The 12,141-nt window shown below is 36.8% G+C and overlaps 1 protein-coding gene across 4 annotated transcripts in view; it reads right to left on the bottom strand.

The window, feature by feature from the left end:
• Positions 1 to 12,141, bottom strand: part of LOC127655621 (hormone-sensitive lipase-like) — a 46,093-nt gene that overhangs the window by 30,627 nt on the left and 3,325 nt on the right. For 2 of the 4 annotated variants that reach the window (XM_052143512.1, XM_052143513.1), the window contains exon 2: positions 2,725 to 2,768. The exons of the other annotated variants lie outside the window; for them this stretch is intronic. In XM_052143512.1, the coding sequence (XP_051999472.1) occupies positions 2,725 to 2,740 (16 nt within the window). In that variant the 5' untranslated portion in view covers positions 2,741 to 2,768. The remainder of the gene's footprint in view (positions 1 to 2,724; positions 2,769 to 12,141) is intronic. 4 annotated transcript variants of the gene reach the window in all.

Below are 12,141 nucleotides of genomic sequence, written 5' to 3'. Positions count from 1 at the left end.
AGCTAACCAGAACCTGACAGGTTCATGTCTTAAATCTAGTGATTTGGAGGCAGATAAATTACTTAAGGCTTATTCACACCAAGACCGAATTTCCAGTGCAAATGTTTGTTCTGATTGAACCATTGAATAGGAATAATGGATTCCCATGGCATTATTCAAACTGGTGCTCTTTTACTCCTGTTACGAGAAACAACTCTGAATTCAATGCAAATATGCAGTAAATAAATAATATACAAGCTGTAAACACATTCTAACTTTTTGCAATATTTATGTTATGTTACTTCATATTATATAATATACATGGTGTTTTGTCTTAATATACATTATTTAATATGTTTGTGCCTGTTACATTTTCCTGGCATTAGAAATAGCTGTGAGGTTCAGCAATTCATTTGGAATAAAGTCGTAGTGAAATATGACATAAAAATACTTTTTACATGCAATAAATACTACGAGTTTAGACAAACGAATTGCTAAACCCCACTGCATTTGTCTTCTTTAATATTATTTTGAATGTTATGAATCATATTTTATGCTATACCTGCTTTACTTAAAGCACATTATTGCACATGTACTTATATCACTGTCCCTTGTGTTATCTGATCCAGGCATTAAAAAAAAAAAGAGGTGAGTTTGAGAGTTCGTTTGGAATATACTTGTAGCAAAATACATGCATATGTATGAAGACAGAAGGCACAGGATGAATGCAACAGCGCTCCTCTCATGCACGCACACACACACACACACACACACACACACACACACACACACACACACACACACACACACACACACACACACACACACACACACACACACAAAATAGATTCCAAATTCCACTAAATGCATCAAAAACATGGAAAGATCTTAATGAAACAATTATGCCAAATGAGGTAAATAAATGCCCGAAATGCATTAAATAAATTAGTCAGTATTTAATTTTTTTTTGTGTGAATAGGCCTCAAATCCAGTGTGAATAGTTTATAATAATAATAATAATAATTTGATGGATGGACTACCGACGAAAGGTCTATTCACACAGAAGTCAAAAACAAATAAAATGTAAAAAATGTCACCCCTGTGCAGTAGGCAGCTCTGTACATTCAGCTGCCAATGCATGAGATTAACATATTAAACGCAGTTAAGGCATTTATTTACCTAATTTGGCATAAATGTTTCATTATGTTCTTTCCATGTTTTTGATGCATTTAGAGGAATTTACTGTAGAATCTGTGTTGTTTAGGGCGAGTGAAATGAGTAAAGAACACTCTTGCATTCGTTTGGTGTCTTCTGTCTTCATACATTATTTATATATGCTTTTTGCTACAATTATTTTCCAAACGAACTCCCAAATCCAGCTTCTCTTTTTTTAATGCCTGGATAATACAAAAAAAGGAACAATGTTATAAATACAATTTATATCAAAACAATTAGATAAAAAAGTAGCATAAAATATGATGCAAAACTTTTAAAATAATATAAAAGAAAACAGCCTCATGGTCTTTACTTTATTTAATTACTGCATATTGTATTAGATTCAGAGTTTCTTGTGCGTGGTGAGAAAAATAGCATGTTACAGGAAAACGTTGTTATATTATTTATAAAAAAAATAAACGGCAGTGTGGTTCGGCAATTTATTTGTCTACACTCATGGTAAATTATTACATGTAAAGAGTCTTTTTTTAATGCAATATTTTACTATGAGCTTATTTATTTACTGCATATTTGCAGTTGAGTTTGAGTTTATGTGCATGAGATGAGTAAAAGAGCACAGCACCAGTTTGCCAGTTGATTAGCACCATCAACACCCTGGATTGTGCAGCAGCAGCGACTCTCATCTCATTGGTCATGAGAATACATTGTTCCTATTCAAAAAATGTTGTCTTGGCATAAATAGGCCTTTAAGAGCTGTCCTAAGTTTCAGTGCAGAGGCAGATATCACAGCATTCAAAAATTGGACTACAGTTTTATGGATAATGTAAACATGTCACTATGGAAACAGATTAACAACTTGTATTTTAAGAAGAAAATCATAATCTCTTGAATATTATATCGCTTGGATGAGAAATTATATTATATCTTATTATCTAATAATTATATATCTCTGTTGAGAAAGTAAGAAACATTTGTCATTTTTATGAGATGACTTAAGGCAGAAAACTGAGCTCAAATACTGGGTGCAGAACTAGACTGAGCAGCTTGCAACTAGTAGCAAATTTAGTTGTTGATGCCAAGTAGGACAGTCATCAATCAAAGCTTTAAGAACATAAAGCTAATTCCTCAGAGAATCACAATACCACTGACGAATCAATCCAGGACAAACAAATTCAGCATGCCTAATGCTGTATACTTTGAATGTGGAAATGATTTATTTACACAATAATAATAAATCATTTTCTTTCTTATTCTTTTTTTTTTTTTGAGCAGAACACAATGAAACAAGCTGTTCATTTCTTGTACGCATCTACAGCCCAAGCCTGAAATAACAGCCTAAGTCAATGCAGTGCATTAAAAATACATGAATAAAATGTATCAATAAAGCATACACCATAACGCACAGCAGAAGGGCAACAACACACTTGTTTAAGTTTAAGTGGGAGGTTTAACAGAGCTTGAAGTGTGAGAATCTACAACCTAAAAACATTTCAGGATGCATAACAGAGCACATACAAATGAACAGACACGCACACACACAGGGACTGATCCCTGGAAAGTGAACATTACCCTCTTCTGAACTCATGCCAGAGTTGTTGTGCGTCCTGTCCGCTCTATATCAGCATAGCCATGCAGCCAGAGAAATAGAGACATGGGAAGGAAAGAGGTGGGAGCAAAAGGGAAAGACAGTAAGATGGGATGTTTTGATTGGACACTCTCTCTTCCCCTTCAACCCACTACATCTCCTCTGAACATAACGTGACATTCTGTCATTTTAAGTTTCAATCCTGTTGACTCTTATGTCATCCCCTTTATTTTTCTGTGAACTCTTCCTTCCTTTGTTTTCATTACTCTTAGTCCCTGGAGAGAACAGCTTTGTTATTTTCTCCCATACCAACTGTCTCTCTGTTCTAGTGAGGTGACCTTTCACCCAGTGTACAATAAAAACGAATGCCCAAATGTACATAGCTGCTGCCATGAGCATCACAAACGTTTGTAGATGTTACTGCTGTGACTTTGCTATTGCAGAACAGTTAAATATGAGTCTCAAACAGATTTTCTACTTTTAAAGCTTTTAAAGTAATCTGATGGTAGACCAGCAGAATGGTGTATTGGTCGATGTGCCATCTATTGTGATTCTTGTTTGGCCCAATGGATATTTGTTTTGCTATTGGTGCGAAAGAGGCATTTGCAAGCGATTCATCTAGCATTTGGTGTCAAAGTTGCCTTAACTGTGTTCTAAGATCAACTAGCCTCAATCTCTGTCCTTCTTTGAGTACAAACTCTCAATTGGCTGAATAACCTTTGCCTCTATTGGATGTTCCAGCACGGGGTGGCCAGTGACCTTCACCCTAACTTAATGACCCAAAGCTGGCCCCTTTTTTCGACATGAGAAGGTTTAGACAAACAAAGACAATGACATTTAATAAATACATGTTCTTATTGCTACATTAAAAGTATTTTTGCTAGATGAGATCACACACTGAACCTCACTGAATGCAATATAATATGGCGAGAGAGTATTTTGCATGTCACACTGTACCATAAATCAGTTGATGGTAGTAAATGCAGCTGAGTGCATTAAATGCAAGCAGAGCACTAGTGACTTGTAATTGTGGCTAGTGTGTGTGTGTGTGTGTGTGTGTGTGTGTGTGTGTGTGTGTGTGTGTGTGTGTGTGTGTGTGTGTGTGTGTAAATGGTCAAAATGGCCATCTTGGAAAGAAATTGGAACCCTGAAAACAGAGTAATATGCAGTGCTCGAGGCATTTGCGAACTTTAACGCTGCACTATGGAATTTTGGGCTCTCTAGCAACTGTGGTTGAAAACTAAAATTGCAAGTGACTTGCGGAGGAACGTTTTACATTAGTTGCGTTTCGGCACTGCTCTTCTGCATGGATAAACCTCATGGTTTGAGGTTATCTACATTTTGGCTGTGATCACTCAGCGATATTCAACTGCAGGGCCAAAGTCATAATGTGCTATTTCCTATTTGATGTCATGTCAACCAAGATATTATTTGCTTTGAGGAAGATAAACAACACTCTTATTTACATAAATGTATTTATATATATGATTATTTAAATGATTTATCCACCATACTTCAACGTTTGTATTGTACTACATATGAACCAAATTTAAGAGATGAAACTCCTGGTATGGTTCAATGTAAGACTTCATTATTTTGATATGACAGTCTACAGCCTCAGTGGACAATGCATGTGAACCGTAATATTACAGTAGTTGGTCTATGTGCTGCAAAAAATAAGACTGTAATAAAAAAAAACACAAAACGAGGATTCAGTAATGATGCGGATGAAATATACTTTATTAAAGCTGAAAATAATATAAAAAATATACAAAATAACAGTTACAATAATAAATAGTTTCCTTATTCATTTCTTTGGCAGTCAAGTTATGGTTACACATTAAACAAATTAAAATGTATATTACTGTGCTATGACATTGTTAAATAATTAACAAAAGAAAACAGTGGAGCACGCACAAACACTTAGGGAACCTCAAAAACCTACAAATGTTATAAAATACTTTGAAGTCACATAAAAATGTTACAGTAAATTCTCTGGAAAATGTTGCCTTTTAAACACAATGCGATCGGTAAACACAATATCCCAGAGTAATGTTTAATTCATTAAAGCATGACAATCAATTAAGCTTCAACATCCCCACCAGAAAGCATATCCAAGCATTATAGCAAGTAAAAAACCTTCATCCATTCGTAGAGTACAGTCCTACCACAGCTGAAACTTCTGGCACTTCCCTAGGTGACATACACACACAATGTAGTAGCCGGCGTTTCTTTTCTCTTCTTTCGTGGATGACATTAACATGCAAGGATGAAGGACTCAAGCCTGCGATTTTGTGCCAGACCCAACCCGACAGCTCAAAATATAAATCATTACTATATGCTTACCGTAGTGAATGATTTTTTTATGTACTCACTCAGTAAAAATAAAATGTTGTTAATTTTTAACCAAAAAAATAAATAAATGGACATTTGTGTTTTTTGCTAAATACTTTTATTTTGCCATGAAACAGGTTGTTATAGTTGTTATAACTCATACATACAATGTCCAATCTGCACAAAATGATAGATCAAGTCGTGTGGAATAAAATCTTCCTTGTAGGAATAGAAATCTTCCATTGTACTATAAAAACATATTGTAAGTTTCAGAACTCAAAACTTCCTCTCCAGTCCAAAAAGAGCCATCGTGCTGCCAAAATATTGCCAAACCGCATCTCAGAATAGCATTCAGAGATGCTATTCTTCTCACCACAATTGTACAGAGCAGTTATCTGAGTTACCATAGACTTTGTCAATTCGAACCAGTCTGGCCAATTTGTAAGCCAGATAAATAGTCTCTGATGCAACTCAACTAATTCTGAAAATTCCCTTTGTCCCCTTTGTTAATTCCCTTGGCAATAAAAGACAATGGAAGGCAAGGAGCAGAACTTTGTACTGGATAACTTCGTAAATGTGGTCAAACCATCTCAGCAGGAAGAGAAAAACAATGCACTGGCCCAAACATCATTGAAGAGTTTCCCCTTGCTCTCATCCAAACATGAGTAAACAACTTACCAACACATATACAATGTGAACAGACTGATCTGATCATTATAAGAAAGTACAGGAAAAAAAACCTCTCTAACACATAGTATTTTTCATACTGTCCATCTGCATAGTCACTTTCTACTCTGTGAGAATTCTGAGTCAAAATTGTCTTCTCTAACAGCAAGACTTGCCAATGCCTGAGTGAGTTATTTGGATAACAAATCCTCTCAGTGTCACACTGAGCCAGGGGTCTTGGTGAAACCTAAATGAAGTGCCTTGCTGGTCGATGCAACACAGGGAACATGAGCCCAATGTACTGCAACATTTCAGTTGGTACAATCCTAGTGGTTTGATAACAGTTTAAGCAGTTGCTCTTTAAGGGGTAGTTCAACCAAAAATAAAAATTCTAGGGTTGTCACGATACCAACATTTCAGAAGTCAGAACCAATACCAGTAAAATGTCACGATTCTCGAAATCTTTATTTTATATACACAGATGAACCAAAACATTTTGGCCCCCTGCTTAATATGCTGTTGGTCTTCCGCATGCTGCCAAAACATCGTCAACCAACCGAGGCATGAACTCTACAAGACCCCTGAAGATGTTCTGTGCTATCTTGAACCACATACACTTCAATAAAACAAATTTTATAACCCCTCCACAGATTTCATATTAGCAAACTATAGTTTTGGCAAGTCATTTAGGACATCTACTTTGTGCATGGCAGGAGTAGTTTTTCCAACAATTGTTTACAGACTGGTTTTTTTTCACTTTTAATTGACTATATCACAATTCCAGTGGGTCAGAAGTTTACATACACCAAGTTAACTGTGACTTTAAGCAGCTTGGAAAATTGAAAGCTTGAAAATGTCAAGCCTTTTGGCAATTGGCCAATTAGTTTCTAGCTAATTGCCGTCAAATTAAGGTTTATCTAGATGTATCTGTAGATATAAAGCTAGGGTGTGTAATCCAGAGAGGCTAGCAGTTAGCAAGCTAGCTTCGAAAGCATAGAGCCCGCCCTCATTTCAGAGGTGTCTCCAAAAGACACGCCTCTTCTATCATACATGAACATGTTGCACGGCGGTATGCAAATGTAGACTGACAGGCAGGAAGGACATCCTATCATTACATTCGGACCGAATGCACTGATTGGTTGATCATTTTTTTAGTCCTGTCCCTTCCACAGAAAATATATATATATATATATATAAATTAATTTTTTATTTTTTACATTTAGACCACTTAAATTATTGATTGCTATCAGGATGTGAAGAGACTTTCAACCAGTATAACAAAAACATTTCTGGAAAATATTGCACACCCTAGGCCTACCTTCAAACTCAGTGCATCCAAATAAATCCAAATAAATCAGCCAAGACCTCAAAAAAATTGTTGGCCTATGCAAGTCTGGTTCATCCTTGGGAGCAATTTCCAAATGCCTGGAGGTACCACGCTTATATGTACAAACAACAGTATGCAAGTATAAACACCATGGGACCATGTAGCCATCGTACCTCTCATGAAGGAGACACATTCTGTCTCATAGAGATGAACGTAGTTTGGTGCGAAAAGTGCAAATCAATCCCTGAACAACAGCAAAGGACCTTGTGAAGATGCTGGAGGAAACAGGTAGACAAGTATCTATATCCACAATAAAACGAGTCCAATATCAACATAAACTGAAAGGCTGCCCAAGCATACCTCCAAAGTTGTGGCAAAATGGCTTAAGGACAACAAAGTAAAGGTATTGGAGTGTCCATCACAAAGCCCTGACCTCAATACGATAGAAAATGTGTGGGCAAACCTGAAAAAGCATGTGCGAGCAAGGAGGACTACAAACCTGACTCAGTTACACCAGTTCTGTCTGGAGCCAAATTTCCAGCTACTTATTGTGAGAAGCTTGTTGAAGAAAACATACATTTGAAGTTAAACAATTTAAAGGCAATGTTACCAAATACTAACAAAGTGTATTTAAACTTCTGACTTCAACTGTATAAACTGAGTTGAATGTATTTGGCTAAGATGTATGTAAACTTCTGACTTCAACTGTATATACTAGTGCTGTCAAAGTTAACGCGTTATTAACGCATTAATGCAAAATTTGTTTAATGTCACAAAAGTTTTTACGCTGTTAATTCTTAATATGAGCCTTTGAATAAACTGTAGTTCATGAGAAGCGAGTCAAAACGTCCAAACGCTGCTAATGTCACATGCATTGACCGTCGGGAAAACAGATGGTGGGAGACATTATGCTGAGACCTGTGCCAAACATTTTATCAATGTAGTACAGCAGTAGAACATGCCAGCAAAGCACAGATAGAGCTCCTAACATTATAACATCATTGCAATGTCAAAACAGCTGCCATTTGAACACCAGCCTTGCACTGCGAGGCACGGTTCGAGCGCGAGGCAAAAGTTGCAAGCATGAGGCGATTGACTGTATTCCGCAACTGCTACCAGGTTCTTGAATACCATTTATTGTATGAGTAAGGGCAGCCGGTGGAGTTTCTGGTACCCCCCTAGTAAGGCTAGGCGATATATATCGAATATTAACAATATATAGGTGCTGGTCATATAATTAGAATATCATCAAAAAGTTGATTTATTTCAGTAATTCCATTCAAAAAGTGAAACTTGGATAATGTATACATTCATTCCACACAGACTCAGAAAATTTGAATATTGTGAAAAGGTTCAATATTGAAGACACCGGGTGCCACACTCTAATCAGCTAATTAACTCAAAACACCTGCAAAGGCCTTTAAATGGTCTCTCAGTCTAGTTCTGTAGGCTACACAATCATGGGGAAGACTGCTGACTTGACAGCTGTCCAAAAGACGACCACTGACACCTTGCACAAGGAGGGCAAGACACAAAAGCTCATTGCTAAAGAGGCTGGCTGTTCACAGAGCTCTGTGTCCAAGCACATTAATAGAGAGGCGAAGGGAAGGAAAAGATGTGGTAGAAAAAAAGTGTACAAGCAATAGGGATAACCGCACCCTGGAGAGGATTGTGAAACAAAACCCATTCAAAAATGTGGGGGAGATTCACAAAGAGTGGACTGCAGCTGGAGTCAGTGCTTCAAGAACCACCACGCACAGACGTATGCAAGACATGGGTTTCAGCTGTCGCATTCCTTGTGTCAAGCCACTCTTGAACAAGACACAGTGTCAGAACACAAAAAGGACTGGACTGCTGCTGAGTGGTCCAAAGGTATGTTCTCTGATGAAAGTCAATTTTGCATTTCCTTTGGAATCAAGGTCCCAGAGTCTGGAGGAAGAGAGGAGAGGCACAGAATCCACGTTGCTTGAAGTCCAGTGTAAAGTTTCCACAGTCAGTGATGGTTTGGGGTGCCATGTCATCTGCTGGTGTTGGTCCACTGTGTTTTCTGAGGGCCAAGGTCAACACAGCCGTCTACCAGGAAGTTTTAGAGCACTTCATGCTCTGACCAACTTTATGGAGATGCAGATTTCATTTTCCAACAGGACTTGGCACCTGCACACAGTGCCAAAGCTACCAGTACCTGGTTTAAGGACCGTGGTATCCCTGTTCTTAATTGGCCAGCAAACTCGCCTGACCTTAACCCTATAGAAAATCTATGGGGTATTGTGAAGAGGAAGATGCGATACGCTAGACCCAACAATGCAAAAGAGCTGAAGGCCACTATCAGAGCAACCTGGGCTCTCATAACACCCGAGCAGTGCCACAGACTGATCGACCTCATGCCACGCCGCATTGCTGCAGTAATTCAGGCAAAAGGAGCCCCAACTAAGTATTGAGTGCTGTACATGTTCATCCTTTTCATGTTCATACTATTCAGTTGGCCAAAATTTCTAAAAATCCTTTTTTTGTATTGGTCTTAAGTAATATTTGAATTTTCGGAGAGACTGAATTTGGGATTTTCATTAGTTGCCAGTTTTAATCATCATATAATATCCAAGTTTCACTTTTTGAATGGAATTACTGAAATAAATCAACTTTTTGATGACATTCTAATTATATGACCAGCACCTGTAATCTAGATAATTTTGCTGACGATGTAAAATTGACCAATATTGTGAATATCGTGGTGATTTTAATGTGGTTTCATTTGGCCTATAATTTTAGAATAATTTTGCAATTTTGTAGGCTTGTATTTAATGTCTTTAAAAAAATTGATCTACTTGGCTACAATGCTACAATTGAATGCAAACAATTGAGCCATTTTAGCCATAAATATTGAGATGTATGTAGAATATCATCAATAGGCCGAAAAATATCGAGATATAATTTAAGACATATCGCTCAGCCCAACCCCCTAGGGAGTTGGTGCACTATGCAGAGTGTGTAATACGTGTATAGGGAGCAGCGGTACGGATTACTGGCTAATGGCTCCAAGGTTCTGTAACAGCGTCTCGTTTGATAGAGCATGACTGAAAAATACATCTGAATAAAGCATATTTTGTCCACTCTGTCAGTCCATAAAGATATTTAAAAAAATGTATGTGATTAATCAAGATTAAATATTTTAATCATTTGACAGCCCTAATATATACACACAGTATATACATTTACATTTATGCATTTGGCAGACGCTTTTATCCAAAGTGACTTATAGTCAGTGGTGGACGAAGTACACATACCATGTACTTGAGTTAAAGTAAAGATACTCAAGGTAAAATATTACTCAAGTAAAAGTAGAAGTGCTGCCTTTAAACATTCACTTGAGTAAAAGTACAAAAATATTTGCCTTCAAATGTACTTAAGTATCCAAGTACTATGATTTTTTATGGCCATAATGTCCTATTATAATTTGTCACAAGACTCTTGCTTAACTCAGTCTACATGAAGACTAATGTCACTCTTGGCACACCAATCCATTAATAAAATGACATTAATTAGTCAGATGTATATATATATATATATATATATATATATATATATATATATATATATATATATATATGAATTGAATACATTTTTTGTGTGTTTAATTTTGGAGGGAAGGGACTGTTCCCATAAGGTATAATACATTTACAGTATTTACTGTATATATTTTTCTCGAGTGTCTATGGTCATAATTATTAACATCCTAATGTTATGATACATTCACATAAACCTGCACAATGCCATTAAATATATATATATATATATATATAACTCAGTCATATATATATATATATATTCATATATATATATGAATATATATATATATATTCTATGTTATGGGAGCAGCCAATTTCCCTCCAAAATTAAACACAAAAACGTATTAATGCAGTGTTTCTGCTACTCCCCAGAAAAAAAATGCTATTATATGCAAGTCATTTTAGTGTCAACATAATAAGCAATGTACATTATGTGTCAATATTTACTGATAATTGCTGCAATAATAGCTGCTGCTCTCTGCCCCGCTTAAAATCATTGGCAACGCAATTTTTTTGGAACTATTGAGAGCTACACGAATCACGTGACCGCGCGGCGGCGAGATCACTGTCGCAACCGTCTATGTTCGCAACTCTCATATTTAATGGCTCTGGGGTGCGTTTCCTGTACAACGACGTAACTTGCTGCTCCACTACCATAGTACGATGCACTGTTGAAGAAATCAACTTGCTAGTCACGACTGTTTCCCGAAACCGTATTGTCGCAAATTGGTTGTTCAACCACGTTGGTTAATGATGTCACACATGTGGTGGAGTAAAAACTACTTTTAATGAATCTGTTTGTGAACAAATTAATGCTAGATGTTTTGCTATAAATTACGGACATGTCATCTGAGGACTATCTCATATTTTTCTCAGTTATTTGCTTTATTTCCAGATTCAATCATAGGCTCGTTCTTACGCACTAGAGCACGTTCACACATGCGCACTCTTCAAAAACGGTGCTTTAAATCTATTGACAAACTAAAAGACATAAAGGACATTTGTATGTCTTCTAAATAAAAGATACTGATTGTACTGAATGTCATCTTGCTTATTTGGCTCAAGATAATAATTTATTAAGCCCACATGTTATAATAACAAGAAACTCTGCTTCTAACCACAGGTCGAGAGCTGTCGTTCCAACCACACAACTCTGCGATGCTGTTTGCGAATGTTCGTTGGAACGATGGTTTCGGGAAACACCGACTCGTTGAACTATGATGATAACGACGGAACTTGCGACCATAGTTGGCTAACGATGCTTTTGGGAAACACACCCCTGGTTCACGCTTAGTAGATGCCGCCAAGGCAAGTTCAAAACAAAGCGTGCGCGCTGTACTGTGATTGGTGGCTCGTTTGACCAGTTACGTTTTTATCCAATCATAAATAAAAAGGAACGACTGATTTTGAAAATGTAGTAGAGTAAAAAGTAAGATATTTGACTTTGAAATGTAGTGGAGTTAAAGTAAAAGTCTCCCCAAATTTAAATACTTCAATAAAGTACAGATACG

This window comes from Xyrauchen texanus, chromosome 15, assembly GCF_025860055.1.
Source record: "Xyrauchen texanus isolate HMW12.3.18 chromosome 15, RBS_HiC_50CHRs, whole genome shotgun sequence".
NCBI classification, from domain to species: Eukaryota; Metazoa; Chordata; class Actinopteri; order Cypriniformes; family Catostomidae; genus Xyrauchen; species Xyrauchen texanus.
This window is presented reverse-complemented; position numbering and strand designations above follow the sequence as displayed.